Source organism: Tiliqua scincoides, chromosome 5 (assembly GCF_035046505.1).
Source record: "Tiliqua scincoides isolate rTilSci1 chromosome 5, rTilSci1.hap2, whole genome shotgun sequence".
In the NCBI taxonomy this organism is placed as follows: Eukaryota; Metazoa; Chordata; class Lepidosauria; order Squamata; family Scincidae; genus Tiliqua; species Tiliqua scincoides.
The window spans coordinates 40,417,596-40,442,351 of NC_089825.1; the positions used below are offsets into that span (position 1 = coordinate 40,417,596).

The following is a 24,756-nucleotide window of genomic DNA, read 5'->3' on the forward strand; positions in this document are numbered from 1 at the left end:
AGAGCTCTATAAAAATTATAGAACTTTTTAAAAGCAACAATATTTTAAAATACATTGGCATTGAAAAATATATATTTGAAGGTATTTCCTCTCACTTTTTAGAGACATTGATAGCTGCAGTGCTGAAATATTATGCCAAAGAATTGCAACAGCTTGTAGTCTGGCATACTGTATTTGGTTATATTGTATTTCTCTTTAGGTGTTGAGTGATAAGTAGCTGATATAAGAATTGAAAAGGTTTTTAGCATTTAGATTAGCAAGTGGAGGGTGTACAGTATAAACAAATAGAAGGGGGAAAGATCATAGCTCAGTGGCAGAGCACCTTATTTGCATTCAGAAGATCCTAGTTTCAATCCCTGGCATCTCCAGACTTCCTAAGACGTCACTGCCAGCCTTTGTAGATAATACTGAACTAGATGTGCCAATGGCCTCTCTCAGTATAAGGCAGCTTTCAATCTTCTTATTTCTGATCCGATTCCAGGACCTGACTGCATATTTGGAATGAATAACTCTAAGAACAGGTTGTTAACTGTAGATTAACATTTGGTAAATAATTAAATGTCAGTCCACCAGAGTAAGAATTGTTACAGGCTGCCAGACAATACACTGGGCCAGATTCTCAAAATGAAAATTGGCATAGGCTGTTGAAATAGTGAACACGAATGCTACATAAATTGATGTCAGTCAGACTAATAGCCCTATTTTTCCATGCCTGCTTTCTCTTTCTTCCAGTGATTTCAAGACTACAGATTTATTTTTTGAATGAATTAGTGGCATAAATTTGTCAGAGTAAACAAACTAAATAAAACTAATATAGTATTTGTAAATATTTTACATTCTTGGTTAAGTGATGAACAAAAGTTAATTTTAGTATGGTCTGAGAGGTCTGTAATCCAGAACCTTACATACCATGGGACACCTTGCTGACTATGACACTTAGAACTCAGTGATGATATGTGATTCACTCCTTTACCTTAGCTAGCAGTGGGGAAGCTGTTCTGACATCTCTAGCCTGCACCTCCTTGGTTAGGCAATATATTTGCTTATTCTGACAGTTAAGGCACCTGGAAGAATTTTATTTGGGGTCATAATGAGCAGAATGAGTTGTCATTGGATACATAGGACAGTTTCACATTTTATAGGTCCAGGTTGAGTATTTGCTTTCAGAGAGCCCAGTCCCCCCATGATGCAGCCATGCCAAAAAGGCATGCACCGCACCTCGCTAGGGGTGGGTGGTTCAGCACGCTTTGGAGGAGAAAGAAGAATTATTTTTCTGTATCTCTCCATAAACCTCCCACTCCACAATGGGTCTCCTCGGATCTGTACTAGCTGTGTAGCTGGTATGAGGTGAAGAAAGGGTCTGGGAGGCTTGGAAAAGAGGGGATACACCATCTTTTTCAAGCACCCACCATTGCCACCATATCCACTTTGTTGAAAAGTGGTATATGAATATTCTTATCCACCCCATCCCGTAGCCTCCCTGCCCAGTTTCTCCCCTTCCTCGTTCCACCACTGCCTGCCCTGCCCTGGTGGGACCTTGTGGTGGTGGTGCTGCCTATTGCACAGCATGTGCAAAATGGCTGCCAACAGACCGTTCTGCGTGCTGTTGACAGCCATTTTGAGACAATGGAAGTGCCTTCCGCTATCACAACATGCTTCGGCCAGCAACCTAATCCTGAATAGGATTGAGTTGTAACTAATCTTACAATGTGGAGTGTTTGTTATATTCAGTTATTCTAGGTTGGGGTGCCCAAACCCCAGCCCTAGGACCACTTGTGGCCCTCGAAGACTCCCAATCCAGCCCTCAAGGAGGCTCTAGTCTCCAATGAGCCTCTGGCCCTCCGGAGACTTGCTGAAGCCCACACTGGCCTGATGCAACTGCTCTTAGCATGACGGCCAACTGTTTGATCTCTTGCGTGAGCTGTGGGTCAAGTGCTCCCTCCACTGCTTGTTGTTTCACATCTGTGATGCAGCAGCGGCAGCAAAGGAAAGGCTGGCCTTACTTTGTGCAATGCCTTTTATAGGCCTTTTATTGCAGGACCGTCATTCATTCATATAAGTTCCATCTCTAATATATTCAATTATGTAAATTTATTCAAATTTGAAGTGTAATTTAATTCTTTTTTTCCTGGCCCCCTGACACAGTGTCAGAGAGATGATGTGGCCCTCCTGCCAAAAAGTTTGGACACCTCTGTTCTAGGTTAACAATTGTTATATTCATTCTAGCCACTGATTTATTTACCAGGTACAGGAGTGTTGATGTGGGTTTAATGTGATTCAGTAATCCTGGACAAAGATCAAGGGATCTGTACTTGCACCTATTTCATCCCAGAATAGATTATCATGGAAATAATGCAAATGCTTTATCTTTGGAGGGTTAAATTTATGACCCAGGATGGTCATTCAAGATTGTATACCTAAAAAGGTTGTCAAATAGTTAGAATGATCTGGAAGTCACATTGTCATAATAACTTTGAGTATCTCCCTAGAGGAGAGAAAACATCGTCTATGTAGCGTAGTTGAAAAGTGTAATTAATTTCCTGTAGCAGCATATTGCAAATTATCTATGGCACTTTCCTCAGTTTAGAAAAAATGCTATTTATCCAGAGTACAGTGACGGATATCAGTTATAACTTCTATATTATACAGTGAGGTAGAAGTCTATTAAGCTTAGATATTGGTGATGTTTAACTTAATTTCTTCTTTTTAACAGAATGCAGTTGTTTCATTCAAAGAGTTGTGTGGCCTGTCTCCTGTAGCAAATCTTATGCAATGCATTCTAGCAGTATCTACACGCTTGGTGAGATCTGATAACACACCTCTGGTGGTAGTGAATCTCAGTGATCAATATCCCATCATGGAATTGCAAGGAATTGTTCCAGAGGTTTTGAAAAAAATTGTGACGGCATACGAAATGGTGAGTAGTCCTTTGTGTCTTTCACAACCTGAAAACCAAAGTTCTTAGTTCTCTTTTTTGAAATGTCAGTCTAACCTGCAGTATTTATATTTTGTTGCATCACTATTTATGCTTGAAAGATCATTTCTGTAACCAGACAGCATACTAGATTGTTTTCGGATGAACGGCAACCATAGAGATTAACATAGTAGCTGTGACCAGTGCAAGTCAAAAAAATTAAAAAGTGCATTTGATTGATCTGTACTTATTTCAAAATGTCCTATCCCTAGCATCTATATATCTGCCTTTTTTTTTGTTAAATTCTCAGTGATTTGCAATTTTGCATGCAACTCAGTTTTAGCTCTTTCTGCCATTAGTTTTAGGGGAAAAGACAGAAAAAAGATGCTATTTTTAGGGAGTAGTTTCATGAACAAAATCTAAACTGTAAATCATCTTTTTAATGCCAGTGTTGAAATCTGTGATCAACAATATGAATCAGTTCTATTTTTGCAAACTAGTTTTTGCGAGCTTTAGCACTTTTTATGTGTATTAGCGGTGTTGGGAACTTGAGTCAGTGACTTGGCTCAAGTCACAAAAATGTGTGTTTTTCGGTGACTTAGCAACTCGTGAGTCAGGCATGTGGAAGACTCTGAAAAGACTCGAGTCAGGGCCCCCCGACTCGGCACTCATCCCCACGTGTGCGGACTTGAGTCTGCCTGTGTCTGAGTGTGTTTGCATACTGTTTTTGCCAAGTAAAAAACGTTGTGGGGCCAGCATTATGATGGCAAGCAGCAGGGAGGTTCCAGCCACGAGGCAGGAAAGGGTTAATGAATTAGGTGGGGGGCGGCAGGAGTGAGCTATTTTTCCACCGTCTCTGATAGGAAGAAAGGAACAAATGATCATGGGACAAAGGATGGGCATTCTGATATTTTTATTGGCTGAAGAAGAGCAGGAGGAGTACCCCAAGAGGTTTCTTGCCTTATAATCGGCTGCAGAAGCCCAGGAAAATGGGAGAAAACTTTTTTGCCTAATTCTGCTTTCCAACCTTATGACTTTTTGGCTCTGTTGTTACTTGGGGAAGCAACCCTCATTGAATGACCAGCTCCAGTGGGACTACTTCTGAGTAGAGCTGCCAAAGGTCAGGTTGTCCTGATAAGCCTCATAGTTGCTGCACATGACCCTCTTCCCCCTTGCTGCTTCTGTCCTGGCTCTCACTCATTCCCTCCCACCCTGTTTACAGGAACATCAGGGGAGTGAGTAAAGGGAACTCTGATACACACACACACAACCTGGCAGCAGTCCCATTTTTTTCCATGATGGGCTTTCTAAAGGGGGGGGTGACTTGACTTGAGTCCATTGGAGTCACTAAAGGGTGACTCGGAGACTTGGAATGTGCCCCCATTAGGACTCCTTTTCAAATAGAATCATGGGGGGCAATGGCTTGGCGACTCAACTTGAGTCAAGCCCCACTGGATTTTTCCAACACCATGTATTAGTAAAATCTGTTTCAAAGCTGGATATATTCTGAAACACATAAAAATATGAAGTATGTGGGTGAAACAATAGTTAACAGTTAGCTATTTCTAGGTAAGGTACAAATAACATTTGTTAAATTATGTTGTATTTCTTACTCTCTCACTCTCCTCTCACAGTGGGTACTGTTTATAAAGACCCATCCCCGAATGGTGTTGTTTGTCTTTGTCTTCGTCCATGTGGCAGCAGCAACACCGCTCAATGATGGGGTCTTAAAGTTTCAGGCACCACTGTGAGAGGAGAGTAAGGCAGAGTAGGCAGGGAACTGGTGCTTGCGAGGGCCACTGAGAGGAACTGCGGCTTCCCCATGACCGTTCGCATTGAGTCAAATCCACAGATCAAAAATCAGCAGATAAAAAGGCACCACCTGTACTACAAAATGATCTACAGTGGGCTCTCGTTATCTGCAGAGGATTCATTCCAGGGACCCCCCCCCCCAGCCCTCCTCTGAGGTCCTCCAGCTGCAGGCTCAACATCTACAGATATTCAAATCTGCGAATGCTGAGTCTGCAGATGAGGGCCCACTGTAAATCTTGCGTAATGCTGTTCCTGAACTTCCTCTTTTGCCAGTGCACTTAACATTGTTTTAAAAAAATAATAACAAAAACCTGGAGTGTTTAAAAAGAAATGCACTTCATTTCACATGGACTGAGCTGTGAAGAGGATTTGTAGACCACAGGGTCCTTCCCCCGACACACTTTGACCTATGCACATTTGAGTTTGACAACTATTTGCTTCCAATCTCCTAGTGGCAACTGTAGTGAATGTGTGTTTCCTTTAAGGCCAGGAATGGCAGCAACTCTCATTCCTTTGAGAGAACTGGATTTTGTTGCCAAAGTGTGGAATTGGTACCTGATTGAAGATGGTATGACCGCCTCAATGACTACTGGAATTTTTCTGTTATGCCTCTTTTACTCTTTTCCCCTCCCCATTTGTAGCCAGCAAATTGGATTATGAAGCCCACCTGATTCCCAAGAACAGGATCCAGTTTCAGATTATCCCAAGTGTCCTATCCCACAGGTAAATTTTAGGTAATACCCAGAAGTTATAAAAGGCGGAGTAATGTCTCCCACTTCACACATTGGGTTTGATCCCTCATCCAGTGTGTTGGATGCATCAATGAAGGTTGCTTGCCTGCCTGGCTAAGTGTGGTTGTAAGGACCAATATCCTGGACTAGCATGAGCACTTAAGGTAGTGAAAGTACCCAGAAAGATACATTAAAGTTAAAACAGCATTTCAGTGTTTTTAATCTCCACCTCCATCTTTTGCCCAGACCCTTCCTCCTTCAGCTGCCTCTTCCTTGCAAGTGCCATGTTTTCTTCTATTCCATTTCCATTGTTTTGGTGTATTTTTAACACCTCTTAAATAAAATATTTATTGTGTTATTTACCTAGTCTCTGAACTGAGCTAGTAGCCCCATCTTTCCTAGACTGCCTTCAGCTATGTCAGGTTTTAAGGGGATCCCAGCTTTCTGCTCACCTAGGAGGGAGGTTTTCTCAGTGTGGCCTCTTTCTGTCTTGGAACACCTTAATTTTTATGTGGTGGCAGCAACTACCATCCCAGTTTAAATCCAATTTCTGGATGAGACAAGCAGAAACATGGTTCCTAGTTAGTAGATACTTCACCTGTCCATGTACTACAATGTAGCACGGGACTGTAGCATGGGGTACCTGCTTCCTTCGTGGGAGATTCCAGGTAGAGTGGAGCATCATTCAATATAGACAATATTGAACCAATATTGACAAGATTGGTCCCAGAGTGGGACCAGTATTCTGACTGCATAAGGATAGCTTCACATATTGAAAACACCCTTCAAGTCTTTTCCTAGTAAAAAGAAGTATCAAAATGCCCCACAAGGAATATGCCAAAGGTGTATAATTGCAGCTGGAGCAAAAAGGGGGGGGGGCAAGGAAAACCTCTACGAATTACTGATTCTGCGAATGTAAAAGTATGCTTGTAAGGCTACAATCGTATATACACTTGTTTGAGAGTAAGCCCTACTGAAGACAATGAGACTTACTTCAGAGTAGTCATGTATAGGCTTGTGCTGTGTCATGGTACATGAAAATAACAACGGCATCATGTGAAGTCACTGAGGCAAACTATGCTGAAATTTGATTCATCTGAGAGCAAGAAATCTTACTTGGTGTGACAAAGTAAATCTTACTTGCTGAGAACCTGTGTTTTAGCATGCTGCAGTTTTTGTTGTATAATAGATGAAAGGATTCATTTTTTGCAATAAAAGGCCTAACAGTGTGGCTAGCAATAACATAAAATATGATAAACCCATAAGTGCAACATTGTTCTGCATTCCCATGGGCATTTCCTTATGGAATGTTTTTTAAACAAACCTTGGTTACCATGGTAAGTGCTCAGGCTATCTCTGGTTGACATTGTTGTTTCATTCTGCGTATGCCTCATGGTTAGCATGGATGTTTCCAAAAGCTCAACTGTTCCAGGGTCAGTCCATCTCAGATAAATAAACTAATATTTAACATTTTGTCAGAAATGCCTCCCTAGCAATAAAAATAAAAGTAAACATTTACACTGGTGACTGGACTTATCAACACATGCTCCCACTCCTCCTCTTTTCCTTTTTTAGTTTTAGTAGAATTTTTACACTGAGAGCAATTAGAGAACTCAATAAGCTATGAATAGATGCAGGCCGTCTCCTGTAAAGAACTAGTCTGCATTGGAGTAATTATAAAAGACAAAATACTACAGGGAACCAAGGCATGATAGAATTAAACTGAGTGCTATATGGTAGGACAAAAGTGTAATTATTGTAGAACTGGTATCAAGTGAACAGGCATTTTCAGTCAATTAGAACCTCCCTAGATAGTTGCTTCATTATTTTTGCCATGAACTATGAACCATAACATAATTTATTGTACAAATTTAGTATACATCATTGTATGCAAATTATTGGATTTGCATTTGGATTTTTTGTGTGTGTGTCTCAGACTCTTGGGGTCTGAAATAATGGAAAAGTTGTAAAAAATTTTAAATGGGATTTGACACTGTACCCTCACTTGTATGTATTAATAGTTGTAAGAAAAACACTGCATATGTATGTTACAACATAGCCATTGTAATCTTCAGTATTAAATTGAATAAAATTTTCTGTGATTGTAGAGATTTGAATTAAATCAAACCCATGGCATATCATTTTTTTAAACTGAGGCTTTTGGTTTTGTGTGTGTGTGTGCATGTTTTTTATTTATATATAAATATATTTATAAAATATAAATATAAATATAAAATATTATATATATACATACACACACACACACACACACGCACACACGCGTGTGTGTGTGTGTATCCCATCACACCTGGGAAATAAGATTATAACCAAACTGACAGTAGCTTATGCTGGAATGAATAAACAGAAGCTTATGATGGAATAAATTGGTTAGTTCTTAGAGTGCTACAAAATTTTGTTGTGTTTGCTGAAGCAGACTATGGGTCCAATCTTATAGGGGGAGGTGTTCCAGGGCAGAGGGAGGGCAAGGCAGGGTGGTGACTGACCTGGGAGAGGGATGGGACTGGCAGAGCAGGGATGGGACTGTATTGCAAAGCCCAATACAGAGGTTCTTCAGTTTGTGCCAGCAAAACAGCTGGTGCAGACTTGAATAGCCCCATTATGGGGCTGCACCCTTGCTCAGGGGAAGGGGACAAACGTCTCCTTCACCCGGGGAAAACTCCAGTGGCCTCTGTGGGGCTGCAGGACACAACGGTCGCCATTTTGGTGCCACTATACCTGGCAGCCCTGCTGGGATTAGGTTTGGGCTGCCCCAGAGCTACCACTCTGGAATCGTATACTTTGAAGTACCAAGACAAAATGTATATTCAGAGACAGTTTCTCCCTCTCACTACAATGCCAGTAATACTTAATGTATGGTTGTTACTACTTTTAAATGTATGGTTCTTACTCCCTTTAAAACCTTTAGAGAAAAGCTGGTTCATCAGCTGGATGTTCTGATAAACATGTGTGATATAATTGTGAATCGTAAGTGGGTAATGCAAAAAATAATAATAATAAAGATAATATATTTTTGGTGCAACTTCTGGATAAGAATGCCTTGTGAAACCTTTCACAGAGTTCTTGCCAAGTGTGAATAGATCTTAAAAGCTGGGTTCAAAGAAAATGAATGGGAGGAAAGGAAGCACAAGTCTCAGCAAGAGCTTTGCTTTGGCTTCTTCCTGCTGCCTTTTCTACTGCCCAGTAGATAAGCTGCTTTTAATACTCCCCTGTATGGCAGGGGATACTTTGCAGCAAAAAATAAAATAAAATAAAGCCAAGTTCAGTTTGTTCTTCCCACCTGTCATGGAAAGTAAAACCCAATCTGCCCTTACTACAGAATGAGGTGGTAGAATGAAGAGCTAGAATTCTGCACTTGTTCCACTGCAGGTGAGGAGGCATATTTTAGAATCCCTCCCCTTTAAAAAAACAATCCTGCATGTAATAAATCCTTTGTTCATGTACTAAATACCCCTGATAACTGGGCAAAAAGGTTGGCAAAAAGGCTGTTTGCTGGCATCTTATCTACATACTTTTTAAGACTTCAAGGCCTTTAAGGAATCACCTTTTCATTTCTGCTGCTGTGTAAACCATATTGTGAACTTCTGTTGATAAAGGTGATCATAATAATAATTGATACACACATTGAGATTTTTTTTTCTTTTTTGCATGGGGAAGTATTAAAAAAACTGCCCCACCCTTGCAGGCCAAAGTGAAACAGCTCAGAAATCTAGCACCTCGCTGTGGGTAATACTTAGATTGAGCCTAAGTGCTTCAAAAGATTTGAAAGAGATATTTTCAAAGGCCGTAAAATCTTCTGTCTGCTTTAGAGGTAAACCACTTAGTTGCAGATGATATTTTTTTTTCTAGTTTGCTGTGAAGCAACTTCTGTGCATGATTGTGTATGACATGATGTGGGTTCAAGAACTTATCTCCCAGGATGGGAAGGGCCATTCCTTATGTTTGTTTAACAGAGCACAGATAGGAGGGACAGGACACAGAAGAAAAGACAGCTGTTCATCTGTCAGCCATGTGGTCTGCACCCTTAGCAAAGTAATTAGAGCAGGAAACATGCTCTCATGCTGCTCTACAGAGAGAGAAATAATTGAATGTGCAAGTTCTGTCTGTTTCAGTGCAAACTTGTGCCTGGCTGAACAGTATTGCTCAGCTTACAGCATTCAAAGCAATTCTGGAGTCCTAGCTGACAAATAAGATTTCTGTATTTGTTCTGTAGTGAGACGGAAGACATGATTTCCCAACCAACTGGGAACATCAGACAGATTCGATCTCTTAAACGTTGCCTGAGCAGTGGTCTATGGATGACAAGTACTTTATTGTAAACATAAGTAACACCCAGAAGCTTTGTTTTCTTACATTAGCAATTTTGGACAGCACTTAAAGCAGTAGAAAGATCAATTACACTTCATTATAAATTGACTTTGACTGTCTGGTCTTAACCACAGCTGGTCTGCAATGAGGTTACTATCGATTGCTGTCTTGTTTGCAGGTTCTTTTCTCAATGTGCTGTCTCTGAACTTGACATAAAAAGCTTCTTTAACAAAGCTTCTTCACCATCTGCAGAAAGTTATTGTGAAAATTGTAGAGTACAGGGGGGTCCCTGTATCTGTGGATACCATATCTGCAGATTGGCTCTGTGGGGACCCCCCTGCACAGACCCCCTGCCTTGCATGCTCCCCTCACCTCCAGAGGGTTGTCTGACATCCACCTATATCCTCTGCCAGGCTCAGATTGAGCTTTACAGTGGAAAAAAGTCACTTCTGGTTTTTAAAAAAAAAATGGAAGTGACGTTTTTAATGCCTTATAAGGAGGCCTGGGAAAACCCTCAGGCTTCAGAGAGTGGGGGGCGGTGTCCCCCCGTATCACAGTATCACTGGGATAATGGGGCACGCCTGTATACTAATGTAAAGTTTTGGCAAAAAATGATAGCGATCAAGTTCATTAATCAATTACTACCAAAATAATTACAGAAGCTACATACTAAACTATTCTTATTGCAGAGAAATCCTACTAATATTAGTGGGTTCCAAGCAATTGCTGTTTTTTCACTTGGTGATTCCAGAAGATAACAACTTGAAAGATACTTATTTAAAACACAGACAATTGTCAAAATTTGAGATGAGATTAGTTTCATGTGTTTTACTGTGAAACTTAGGGGATCACATAGCTTCACTGTGATCCTAGGGGTTGAATAAACTAAGAGCATAGTATTGCTATGGGCATGTTCATCTCATGTTGGTTATGTGTATGCATGATGCACATGTACTGCTTATGATAGACTAATCAAACCTGCTTCATTGTCTGCTACTCCACATAACCTCAAGTGATAGCTATCTGACACAGAGCCCAGTCCTTCCCCACTGGGGAAAGGATATCCAGTATGGGGATCAGGAGGTTTCCAGCAGAGGGATCAGGAGATTTCAGAGGTGAAAAGGATTGGGCTGATAGACTGTTAACAGCATTTCAAACCCTATCCCTTGTTTAATTCTGCTGTTTGGTGCATCAATAGCATCCCCTGATCCAATTGCTCTGGCACCATCCCAATTCTTCTTACCTGTTGTTTTCAAAGGCCATAAAATCCCAAGATCTGCCTTATTGCATTTCCTTTATATGGTGTGCAGGTGTGAAGTACTTCTAGAAACCTTGTAGCTAGGTCTTGAACTGGTATCTTTTCAGGAAATGGAATAAACAGGATCAGCAGGATTTGGTGGGATGGTGGGATCTCTCTGGTTATGAATTTACGTATTGACCAATAGACTGTATCTATTTCTACCTCTTACTCTGGAATTTTACTTCTAAGGTAGAAGCTAGGGTTTTGTCATTGTGTCTTTATTCTGGTTACCTAGCTTAGCCTGGTCATGTTCTTCTGAGACCATCCATCAGAATCTCTCTTGGACCACGTATTCCTCAGTCTTGATATAGTTCCTATGCCTGAAGTTGACTCCAGACCACATATTACAAAAAAATCTGTAGACTCAGCAGATCCATGCTGTCAATTTCATATTTTCTGTATTCTTTAAAGTGAAGATAGTGTGTGTGTGTGTGTGCAAACTTTTGACTGGGAGTTGACAGGCATGTTTACTCTATGTTTATACAGGCATGTTGACAGGCATGTTACTCTATGTTTGTACATGTCTCTGTTCCTTCAAACAACACACAAAAGATTTTCATTGCAAGAAAATGCAGTGGTCTTTTCTTTTCATGTAAAATACGAATGGCCCTATCTTCCTTTTACCAAGTCGTATTTTGTCATGTACCAGAAAGAGTTAAGAGAAAATCTTGTAATTGTTATATTAAAAGGACAAAGTTTTAGGGTGATAAAATAAGCTAAGTACAGATAGTTTATTGCAAGAGTCACCAAGGAAAGAGTCACTTTACAACTGCTTCCATTACCAATACTGGGTGGTAATGTTGCTCTTTTTTAAAATTCTCTCTCACTTGTCAAACTTAGCAACTTAACTTGACCTACTTTGCTAATGCAGCTTTTACCAACAAGAGCATGTAGGATGGAAAGATCCCTAATTGGGCCTACTTTTCCTTCCGCACAGTGAAATAAAACCAGTGAAGCAGCTTCTTTCTTCCTTATGATTTATTTCTTCCTTATTATGCTGTGTCTTTTCTGCAGGTGAATTTATTTATTTTTTTCATGGCACTAATTCACTGCGTTTTTTTTGTTTTTGCTGCAAGAATTGTGTGTGTCTGGTTGAGTGCTCCATGAGGTGCTCTCATATTGAAATTGCATCCCGCATCTGTGTGCTTAGAATCCAAAAGCAGACAAGGTTCACTTAGTACCCCTTCTTCAGAATTTCTACCTTAAAAACCCTATATGTCAAAGTTTTGCAAACTAATGCTGTAGGGAAGCCCAGTCTAGTTATTATTCCATTATACATTTGCTTATTTCCCACAATGCCCTAGGTTCAACTGTTCTCAAACTCTCAGGGAGTTTGAGCCCAACTGTAAGTTCTTACGAAGGGGGAGGCAGTAACGCAATCGCCAGAATCATGTCGCTGTCGAGGGGCACAGGGGCTTGCCTGAACTGACCACAGCCTGTAGTAGCCTCCCAGGGGTGTAATTGCAAACTGGAAGTGGGTCATGATCATTATTTTTACATTCTCTGCATGTTAGGGAGCCCTGCGGAGGCTGTTGTGGGGCTCCCTGCACCCCTGGGAGACTGCTGCAGGCTGTGGTGAGTCCAGGCAAGCCCCTACGCTCTTCAACAGCAGCGCTATTCTGGCGATCATGTCACTGCCTCCCCCCTCCCTGCCCCTTAAGGGGGCAGAGGCCAGGGCTCTCTGGTTGGCGTGTCACAATGCCCCAGTTTGAGAACCACTGCCCTAGGTCCAAGCTTATAAAATATGCAGTCCTTCCCTTGAGAGTATACAATTTGCTAACAAAGCATTTAAAGTGGTGGCACTATAGTTAGGTCTGTCAACAGTTGCTTATCTTGGATCACCATTCAAAAGACATCAGTGTGTATCTAGTTACACACACTATTTACACACAATAGTTACACACACTGTTATTTTCAATAGGTTTTATAAGCCATTCTGGGATTGTGAAAGCAGATTAATACTAATAAATAAGCTGTTGTTTTTTATGTTGAATGTTCAAAGTGCTATTGGTATAACCCTTACAACAACCCTGTAAGTGAAGTATTATTCTGTATTGACAGTGGGGGGGGGGAATGCTGAGAGTCAGATGGGTGGCTTGTCTGAGGTTGCCATCTAAGGGCCCAATCCTATCCAACTTTCCAGGAGCAGGGCAGCCGCAATGCAGCCCCAAGGTAAGGGAACAAATGTTCCCATACCTTGAGGACGCCTCCAATTCTGCCTCCTCAACACAGGAAGCAGTGCATACCCCATTGGCACAGCAGCATAGGCACTGGAAAATTGGATAGGATTGGGTCCTAAGTTGATGACAGAGGGGAGATTTGACTTCTGGTCCCATCCAGAAGGTGTTCTGAGTCACAGAGAGGCCTGTGGCTCATTCCACAGGCCTTACTGTCTCATCAGAACATCTCTGACATGACTGGAAGATGCTTCTGGTTGCATCCAAGAGGTGTTCTGAAGCCGGGGATGTCCCATGGCAGTGTCTCTGTGTCTCAGAACACCTCCTGAATGTGACTAGAAGTGGCTTCCAATTGCATCCTGAAAGTCCTATGAATCAAGAGTTTGGCATCCTCTGATGGTGGAATTCGTAGATACCAAAACCTCAGATATGGAGGGCCCACTACACTCTAATACAAATCCATTTGTGATGCTTGATACAATTTGGTCAAATTCATGCTTCCCATAAGAATGGTTGATTTGTTATAGTCAATTTTTTTCTTGATGTTTGTGTTTTCATCGAATTATAGTATGCCATACCTTATATCTATAATTTATATCTGTATAAATATTTCAATATAATAATGCTATGATGTAGTTTATGCTTTATTTGTTATAATTGTTGTACTTTTTTATTAACATGTTTTTTATGTGGGTTTGTGTTGTAAGCTGCCTTTTCTCAAGAAAGGCAGATTAAAAATCTTTAAAATAAGTAATGATAAGAAAAAACTAGAAGCAGCAACTGAAGATGGCTTTCCCTGGCTACAGGGTAAACTGTAGTACAAGCTGCCCACTCTTGTGCACTCACAAAAGGTGGTACCTGAAAAAAGGTGACTTGCAAAACAAAATTAATACAAAACCCTGGTTTAAGACCTTGGACATCCTCAGCTAGCTGATGTAAATGGTACTGGACTAGATCAACCAATGGTATGACTCACTGTTTGCATTATTTAAATAAACATTTGAAACTCTATTCTATATTTACAGATGATTCAGAATATCAAGACACTGATAGAAAATGCAGATACCGTATATGAAAAAATAGTCCAGTGCCAAAAAGCAGGTAAGTACAACTCTCATTTTTAAAATGCAAATAAATGTTAATAGTTTTATAACATTTTACACTGGGTTGATTTATCCAACTGAACCATATGACATCCAACATCAAGATTTTGTTTAATCCCCAAAATTCAGCAGATGAAGTTTCATTGCTTTTGAGATTTGTCTTAAGAGATTTCAGAGGAGTGCAAGAGGCATTCCTGTAATACAAGATGTACTTCAGCAAATACCCATGACTACTGCTAACTGTTAATCAGTTTTTCATTTCATCACTAAACTGATTTAGTTTTTCATTTCAATTTAGTGTGGGTATAAACTTTGGTTTTGGCTGAATGAAGCATTTAGAATTCAGTGACTTGCCTAAGGTCACAAATTAGTTTAACTGGGATAAGAACCAGGGCTGCCTTAGCCTGCCAATGTCAAAATTTGAAAGTGTTAACTGAGACAAGAATTAAACGTGTAGCGTCTGTTTGATGATGAAAGTTTAATAGTATTTTAAATTGTATATAATATTTATGATGCATAGTGTATTGCCTCTCTCTCCCTCTCTCCTTCTCTCTCTCTCCCTCTCTCTCAATTATTTTCATCTTTTATTTGACAATGAAATAGAGAATTCGTGCCAACAATCTGTATTTTAATTCAGGATGGATGGATGCCATAATCAGACAGCATTTGGCAACTATGTGCCTGATGCTAGGGATACAAGCCAGGATATATTGTGTTATAAGTTGTTTAATTTCAGCTAAACTTTCCCTCTTTGTAAAGCACGTAATACTTGCCTTGTAGAAGTGGTGGAACGATTTTAAAACCAAACAACTTTGGCACAATAATACATATTGTGATTGAATGGATAGCTATTTAGTGACCTGTTAGAAATATTGGTATAGGGTCATTGTGGTGATCCCGAGGAGAAAGATTCAAAAATGTTTAGATAGGTCTAGCTCAGTGTTTCTCAACCAGTGGTATGTGTTCTACACTGGTGGTATTTGAAGTGGTGTCCTGTGGTATACACAGGATCCTCGGAAATCCACCAGTGAGATCAGCGATGTAATGTGACAAACAGTGGTAGGTGGCTTGGCAGGCAGAGTTCCAGTGCATGCAAGGCTTTCGACCTGGTCAGCAGGGATGGCCTCTTCAAGATTCTCCCCAAGATCGGATGTCCACCCAGGCTCCTCAGCATCATCAGATCTTTCCACAAGGACATGAAGGGCATTGTTGTCTTCGATGGCTCCACATCAGACCCCTTTGACATCCGAAGCGGAGTGAAGCAGGGCTGTGTTCTTGCACCAACCTTGTTTGGGATTTTCTTCACTGTCCTGCTGAAGCAGGCCTTTGGAACTGCAACAGAAGGCATCTATCTCCGGACCAGATCAGACGGAAAGCTCTTCAACCTCTCCAGACTGAGAGCACAGTCCAAAGTCCAGCTGAAATGTCTGCATGACTTCCTCTTTGCCGATGATGCAGCTGTCACTACCCTTTCTGCCAAAGATCTCCAGCAGCTCATGGATCGTTTTAGCAAGGCCTGCCAAAATTTTGGACTGATGATCAGCCTGAAGAAAACACAGGTCATGGTTAAGGATGTGGCCTCACCTCCCTGCATTACAATCTCTGCACATGAACTGGAGGTTGTCTATGACTTTGTGTACCTTGGCTCAACCATCTCTGACACTCTTTCTCTCAATACCGAGCTGAACAAATGCATCGGTAAAGCAGCTACCACGTTTTCCAGACTCACAAAGAGAGTCTGGTCCAACAAGAAGCTGACGGAACATACCAAGATCCAGGTCTACAGAGCTTGCGTCCTGAGTACACTTCTGTACTGCAGCGAGTCATGGACTCTTCGCTCACAACAGGAGAGGAAACTGATCGCTTTCCACATGCGCTGCCTCCGACGCATCCTCGGCATCACCTGGCAGGACAAAGTTCCAAACAACACAGTCCTGGAACGTGCTGGAATCCCTAGCATGTATGCACTGCTGAAAGAGAGATGCCTGCGTTGGCTTGGTCATGTCGTGAGAGTGAGCGATGGCCGGATTCCAAAGGATCTCCTCTATGGAGAACTCGTGCAAGGAAAGTGCCCTACAGGTAGACCACAGCTGCGATACAAGGAAATCTGCAAGAGGGATCTGAAGGCCTTAGGAGTGGACCTCATCAAGTGGGAAACCCTGGCTTCTGAGCGGCCCGCTTGGAGGCAGGTTGTGCAACATGGCCTTTCCCAGTTTGAAGAGACACTTTGCCAACAGTATGAGGCTAAGAGGCAAAGAAGGAAGGCCCATAGCCAGGGAGACAGACCAGGGACAGACTGCACTTGCTCCCAGTGTGGAAGGGATTGTCACTCCCGAATTGGCCTTTTCAGCCACACTAGACGCTGTTCCAGAACCACCATTCAGAGCGCGATACCATAGTCTTTCGAGATGGAAGGTTGCCAACAGGCTTGGCAGGCAGCGTTCCAGTGCATGCTTTTCGAATGCTCAGAAAAGCCCACCTGCGTGCCCCGAACCTCTTACTGGTATTTGTTGCATCACGTCTGGCCTTCCAACCCGGAAATAACTGGTGATGACACCATTGTGTCAGTGGTACTTCCAGCAGGTGGGCCATGTGAAGTGGACAATCGCTGAGAAATGCTGGTCTGGCTGAATTGAGAAAGGCAAGCTTTTGAGGTGGACAGAAGTTTTGTCCTCTTGATTAAGAGATGCATGGAAAAATGACTTCTGCTCCCCCTGTCACCACAGCCAGTGTGCTAAAATTATCAGCTGAACGACAATTAAACAAAGCCTAGTCTGCACAGATACTTTGGGGGGGGATGGCTGTTTCTGTCAGTGGTGCTTTTTCTTTGGACTGATGTGAACCTTATCATCCCTACACAGAAGTTCATACAAGCTGCTCCATTGGCTACTTTGATGGGCAGAATGTATTTATTGTATGGCTCATTGCCAGTGGTTGTTTCTGTGCTACTTTTCTTCTATCTATGCCTGCCACTCTCCCAAGCAATAACAGCATGTTGGTTTAAGTATCATTCACATTAGTACCCAAATTGTGTGCTGAAGATCAGTTAGTGAACTGGTAAAGCTGGTGGCAAAAGTGTACAGTGTATTGGAGTCTGACCTGCTTCATGGATCTTGGTCCTGATTAGCGTGCCACTGAATATTATTTAGAGCACCATATACAAATATCCAATATTTGTATTAATAAGTAACCTTGCTCCATCTGATAAAAGTCCTATGTTTAATCAAGCCCGTTTGCCCTGCATTTAATAATGTTGCCAAATATTTTCTGCATTACATTTCATTATGGCCAGTTCATGAAGGAGGAAAGAGGTTGAATAGTTTCTGATTCTTTATCCTTTGTGAATTATTAGTTCAGGAAGCAGCAATCTTGGGCTACATTTCAAGCTCCTCCAAGTCAAGAGAATGAAGCACTGCTTGCAGTGAGATGTCTTCATAGGCTGTTTAGGTTCAAAGTCCTTGTGTGTGTATTATGTGTACAGCATCATCACTGTACATGATTCTTTATACAGAGGGGGAAGACAGGCCCCTACCCCAAGGGGTGTAGATCTAGATAGCCCAAGGAAAACAATGGTAGCATATGCATTATTTCAGTTGCACATATCTAAGCTTATCTGCAGCAGGGAAAGAATAAGGTGCCAAAGGCATCACAGAAAGCACAGGTTTTTAAGAAGATGTTTGAAGGAAGTAAGATGGGGTGCATCACAGAGGAGTCCTTGGAGGCAGTTCTATGCCTGAGGACCTGCAAGGATGAAAGATGGAGATGTCTGAAGGAGCAGAAGATCTTTGACAGATAGGGTTGTGAAGCTGAAAGAATGAGGGTTATAGGCAGGAATGTATTGGTATATGAAACTTGAGAGGTAGGGAGGGGCTAGACGATGGAGGGCTTTGAAGAGTTTCTGTTGAATCCAGGAGTGAGCACAAAGTCAGTGAAGAAACTTAAGGATGAGGCCAACTGGACTGGTCAGAGCATTGGGAGAAGTGAAGAATGTATGTGCATGTAAATGAATGATATACAATTATCTGTATACAGTGGACACCCACTTTATAATGGGTTAAGTTTATGATCAAATCATTTTACAGTGGACTCTCCCTAGTAAAACAAGGGAGAGTTTTAATTTATCACTTTGCAATGGGTTAATTAAATTATTCACTTTGCAGTGGGTTCAAAGTACTCTACACACCTGGAGTATTGTGTCCAGTTCCGGTCGCCACATCTCAAAAAGGACATAGTGGACATGGAAAAAGTGCAAAAGAGAGCAACTAAGATGATTATTGGGCTGGGGTACCTTCCTTATGAGGAAAGGCTATGGCTAAAGAGAAATGTGGTGATGTTGGTGGCTGAAGGACAACAGATACGAGTAGTAACTCTTGCATCTTGTTCTAAAGGTGGTTTCTGACAACACAGTTGCCATATGAAGGCTGCTTGAAACTGTCTCCATTGAGTCATACAAAATTATGCAGGGGATGGACAGAGTGGATAGGGAGATGCTCTTTACACTCTCATATAACGCCAGAACCAGGGGACATCCACTAAATTGAGTGTTGGAAGAGTTAGAACAGACAAGAGAAAATATTTCTTTACTCAGCGTGTGGTTGGTCTGTGGAACTCCTTGCCACAGGATGTGGTGATGGCGACTGGCCTGGACACCTTTAAAAGGGGATTGGACAAGTTTCTGGAGGAAAAATCCATTACGGGGTACAAGCCATGATGTGTATGCGCAACCTCCTGATTTTAGAAATGGGCTATGTCAGAATGCCAGATGCAAGGGAGGGTACCAGGATGAGGTCTCTTGTTATCTGGTGTGCTCCCTGGGGCATTTGGTGGGCCGCTGTGAGATATAGGAAGCTGGACTAGATGGGCCTATGACCTGATCCAGTGGAGCTGTTCTTATATGTTCTTATGTTCATGATTGCCACCAGCAGGACTTGGTGTATGATAGATAAGCCAATTAATAATGCAAATGCAAGCATTTGGTAGCATCTCAACCAATGGCAGCATTTTGAACATCATGGCTGTGTGTCTGGAGGGAAGGATATAGCTGATGCAAACACAAGCTTTCCAGGTAGCATCTTGGCTGGTAGTAGTTTTTTTTTTTTTTTTTAAACATTGTGACTATGTTTTGAGAGAAGAATACAGTCTTGTAATTTGTGTTTTATAATTTTAAACCATTGTGTAAACCATGGCCCTTAAAGAGCACAGTAGTCACCTTTTAAATCTAAAGCTCTTAGCAAGGGAAATAGCTTAGTTCTGTGGCAGAAACTTCAACTTCTGAGGTCTTAGAATGAATTACTGTAAACCCCCCCCCCCCCCAATAATGCATTATTGGGCTCACATTACAGTATTTTCACAATACAATGGTGTCCCAGGAATATATTGCATCATAAAGTGGGGGTCCGCTGTGCAACGCATAATAAAATCTTATCCTTGTAATTGTCAGTGAAGAGAAAGTTTATAGTATCATTAATAAGCTTAGAAAGACCGTTAACTGGACTTGCTGTGTTAATTAAACTAATTCTTGGTTTAAGTGACTAATAGAGTCTTAGCCTTTGTTGAATTCTTCTAATTTCAAGTAAAGGGCACAACCATTTATCTTGGACTATCTGTCACTAATGTGGTGAGCATATGCCTGTACTGAACCTCTTCAGGCTGCTGTGAGGTTCATATTACTGAAAGTCATTCTAAACCCCCCCCCCCCCGGCAGGCAGGCAGGCTGATTCCCCTCCCATAGAAAACTAGCATGTCAGAACTGTTCTAGCCTTGCCTTCTCCATTACATGTTCTTTTGTGCAAAGGGTATATTTGATATGGAGGAGCATTCATTCCTGTGAACATATACTAGCATATGGGTAGAGGTGGGTGAAAACAGTTTTATTTTTATTTATTTTTTGCGGATTTTGGTGTTTCCTAAAGTCAGAAGTGCAGAAAGAGGAGTTATGTGGTTTTATTCCAAAGCTGCATTTTTAGACATTTATAATTATAATCACTTTAAAAGTGTACTAGGTAGGTGATGTGGGTGGTATAGTGTCAGCAGTAACTTGCATGTAGAGGTGTAGAGAAATATGTAGCAGTGTTAAAGAATGGTTTTATTTTTTCACAGAATTTGCAGATTTTGATGGTTTTTTTTTTACAAAAATGAAAAGTGCAGCAAGCATTGTTATGTGTTTTTATTTTGTTATCACGGAATGAACCCACCTCTAGATATCGGTCAGACACATGTTTAGTAGCTTCATGACATCTATAGGAGGGTAATAATTCACTAAATATAGGAAAGGAGAGTAATTAGAGAAAGAAGATAGGGTTGAACCTGCTCAATGAGCACTTCATATTATATTGCGATAATGTTTCAGTGCGATTATGACCCCAAGTTTATCCATTGCAACTTCATTTACTTATTGTTCATATTTGCATCCTGTCCTTCACCATATGGGCCCAGAGTGACTCTCAACATTATGAAATGCAGTAAAACAACAGTAAGAATCACATAATAAATTAAAGAGTGAATCAGTTTGCTTGGAGCAGCAGTTAGCTGTGATAAATACAGTTCCCCAAAGTCTGGTCAAACAGGTATATTTTCAGAAAATAAAATTGGGGAATGTGAGCCTCTTGCACTTTGGAAGAGTCCTAGGAAGGTTTCTTAAAGAACAGCTTCACGATTGCTTGCTTCATTCTTGCTGGCATTTTACCCTTTCATAAAGAAGCATTTTTGACCATTTCCATCTATTGAGCTGTTCCCCTTCTGGTAGCTTTAATTAGCCAAGATGGGGAAGGATTAAGGGTGTAGACAGAGAACTTGTACTTCCTAGGATCTTGTCCATTTCCTTGGAGTCCACAAAGTGAAAAGAATCAGCAGCCACAGAACAAATTGGTGCCTGGGACATCTGTTCTGTGATTGCAAATAATCTGAGGTCTAGATGTATTGGGCAAATTGGACACTGTGCACTTCTGAGAGTTTTTCCCCAGTTTCTTGGGAGGGCAGTGTGGAGCAGAGAGTTTGGTATTCAGAATAGTGCCACTGATGTAGCAATGAGATAACAATGGTACGAACATTTTGTTACCTTCACTGTCATGGAGAAGTCACTCCCGAATTGGCCTTTTCAGCCACACTAGACGCTGTTCCAGAACCACCTTTCAGAGCGCGATACCATAGTCTTTCGAGACTGAAGGTTGCCAACACATGGAGAAGGCCGTAAAATGGGGTCTAGCTCATTGTTGAATGGTCCCAATGGCCACCTCCCAAAGTGACTTTTCTTGCTAAAAAAAAAAAAGGCTCATCAAAATTCAGTTAAATGTGTTCTGTGTGATGTATAAGTTAGGCCTTCTCTGTTTTTACTATAATTCAGTTCACTGCCTTTACAACTCAGACTTTTTATGCTATGCCAATTATCCCTGAAAAATATGGTGAAGATGGTCAAAGTCAAAATACATGTTTTGCACTAAGTGCATCATTAGATGCATATTGATGTCCTTTTATCTAAATAGGAATTGCTGCCCAGCTTGCTCCAGATCAGGGCCTTGGAGTGAGAGTGACAGAGAGAGAGAAAGTGTGTGTGTGTGTGTGTGTGTGAGAGAGAGAGAGAGAGAGAGAGAGAGAGAGAGAGAGAGTGAGTGAGTGTGTGTGTATTGGGGAGGCTTTAATTCTTTACCCCTTCTATGGTCTCAGTATGGATTACGTAACCTGACAGCTGTTATTTGATCTGGGAAGAGAACTCTTCCATTGATGCCCTCCCTATTTAGGAACTTACCCCCAAATAAGTTGGCTCTAATGAGGTGCTTAATGTAATGTGTAGCTTCGCTCTTACATACTTGTGTTTGCGCAATTATAGCTCTTAGTATAATCTTGAAGCCTCTCTGGATATTCAGGACTCTGTCCATTTCAAATCCTGTATATTCTTTTTGGGTTGTTTCTGCACCCAGAAAATTTGTTTATTTATTTTAAAAATTATATCCCACCTTTCCCATGTCGAAGCAAATGTCCAAGCTTTATAATTAAGCATAAAGTATCACAACAAATAAAAACATCAAACATGGCATTAAAACATTAATTTTAACATTACATGGTGAAAAACTAATATCAAAACAGAGCAAAATTTAAGGGAAAAAGAAAAAAAGAACTCCTTGAGCCAATGGGGAGCAGGTAAGTCCAGGAGGCAGTCAAGTCGCACACAGAGACACAGAGCGCAAAAATCCACTCAGCAACCAAATGCCAGACAAAAGAGGTATGTTTTGAGCCCTTGCTGAAAAGCCATGAGAGAAGGAGTTGTTCTGAGTTGTGGCACCACTACAGAGAAGTGGCAGGCTTGTCCCCAACCTGCCACCCCCTCACTTGATGGCAGGTTTGTCCCCAACCTCACTTGGGACAAAGGCGGCACTTGTTGAAGAGCCCGTTCAGTTGACCTAAGAGGGCAGGCTGGAATGTATGGAAGGAGGCAGTCTTTCAGGTAGCCTGGACCCAGGTCATGGAGGGCCTTAAAGGTTAGAACTAGCACCTTGAATTGGGACCAGAAGCAAATGGGCAGCCAGTATAGCTGCTGAAGCAGTGGTCCAGCCAAGTCATAACATCTGGCCCCCCCCCATATCAACTTGGGCCACCATATTCTGCACTGATAATAATTTGTGCTATCAGCTGCAGCAATTTTATCTTATTTGAGACGACCCTGGAAGTCCATTAACAAGGAAAAAGTTGGATAAGTTGAAGTACTGTGTTTTTACAGGCAGAAATGCTTTTTTTTCCCCAGGTCACAGGTTTAGGTTTGTTGCCTGAACATTATTTTCTGAAGCCACACTTTGTGGTGATGTAAATTAAAAATCTCCTCCAATGATCAGTGTGGTGAGGAATGGCGTTTTGAAGGATAAGAAAATGGGAAATGGAACTCATTATATCAACGTAATAGAAGAATCAGAGAAATGTGGTGATGTTGGTGGCTGAAGGACAACAGATACGAGTAGTAACTCTTGCATCTTGTTCTAAAGGTGGTTTCTGACAACACAGTTGCCATATGAAGGCTGCTTGAAACTGTCTCCATTGAGTCATACAAAATTATGCAGGGGATGGACAGAGTGGATAGGGAGATGCTCTTTACACTCTCACATAACGCCAGAACCAGGGGACATCCACTAAAATTGAGTGTTGGAAGAGTTAGAACAGACAAGAGAAAATATTTCTTTACTCAGCGTGTGGTTGATCTGTGGAACTCCTTGCCACAGGATGTGGTGATGGTGACTGGCCTGGACGCCTTTAAAAGGGGATTGGACAAGTTTCTGGAGGACAAATCCATTACGGGGTACAAGCCATGATGTGTATGCGCAACCTCCTGATTTTAGAAATGGGCTATGTCAGAATGCCAGATGCAAGGGAGGGTACTAGGATGAGGTCTCTTGTTATCTGGTGTGCTCCCTGGGGCATTTGGTGGGCTGCTGTGAGATACAGGAAGCTGGACTAGATGGGCCTATGGCCTGATCCAGTGGGGCTGTTCTTATGTTCTTATGAGTCCTTTGTTGCATGTGATCAGCCACCACCATAATCATCTTTACTCAGCTTGCAAGCTGTCACTAGGAATGTTTGATGGCAGACTAGAGAAACTAATCCTTTGCTAGTCAATACAGAAAAACTGTAAGCATTTACTTGAGGCTTACACAACCTTAAGGCTGAAACAACCTTAAGCTAGGGAAATTGATGACTCACAATTCTCAGCATCACACTGTATTATCGAGACAGCCTGATGAGGGTTTGGGTTCTCCCTGCAATAACGATGCACTTGTTGTTCGTCTGCTGCATGAGATGCAGGCACCTTTTCTCAAAATAATGTATCCGTTGCCAGGTTATAGCCTGTTTCCCAGAGTCAAACTTACATATTCATGAGCTTTTTTTTTTTTTAAACAATTCTGGTTGCCATCTGAAGCAACACAATAATGACTTGGAACCGGCAGTATAAAAAAAATAAATAAAGTGATTTCTGGGTGGCTCAGGATGTTATCTACAGGCCAGATAAAGCTGTCTTCAGAAAGCTATTATTTCACTCCTTTGCATTAGAAAGATTCATTTCTGTCTCACTCATGTTACCGCAACTGCTTTTTGATTCATGCCATTTTGTTAGCAATACTCATTTTTCTTTCTGCAGTAATAACCTCTTTAGCCAGGTGGCTAAAGGCAACCTAAGGCAATTTATCACTCATCTTTTAGGACACTGTTGCCTTTTGGGGCCTTTTCATACACCTTTTTGGGTTTAGCCAGAATGGACCACCGTGGGGTGATTGTGGTTCATAGTCTTGAAGGGTCCCAGAATTGCATTTCTGTGCTTTCCTATTTGGAACAACAAACAAGATGTGTAATTCACCGTGTTGCAGAATATAAGTGCTTGAATCCACGTTGCAGAAAGCAGGCCTCCTACCTA

General features: G+C 41.4%; 1 protein-coding gene across 1 annotated transcript in view; it reads left to right on the forward strand.

Annotated features, from left to right (window-relative positions):
- Positions 1 to 24,756, forward strand: part of PLCL2 (phospholipase C like 2) — a 106,633-nt gene that overhangs the window by 68,589 nt on the left and 13,288 nt on the right. Inside the window, exons 3-4 of the mRNA XM_066631440.1 lie at positions 2,714 to 2,917; positions 14,286 to 14,361. Coding sequence (XP_066487537.1) covers positions 2,714 to 2,917; positions 14,286 to 14,361 — 280 coding nt within the window. The remainder of the gene's footprint in view (positions 1 to 2,713; positions 2,918 to 14,285; positions 14,362 to 24,756) is intronic.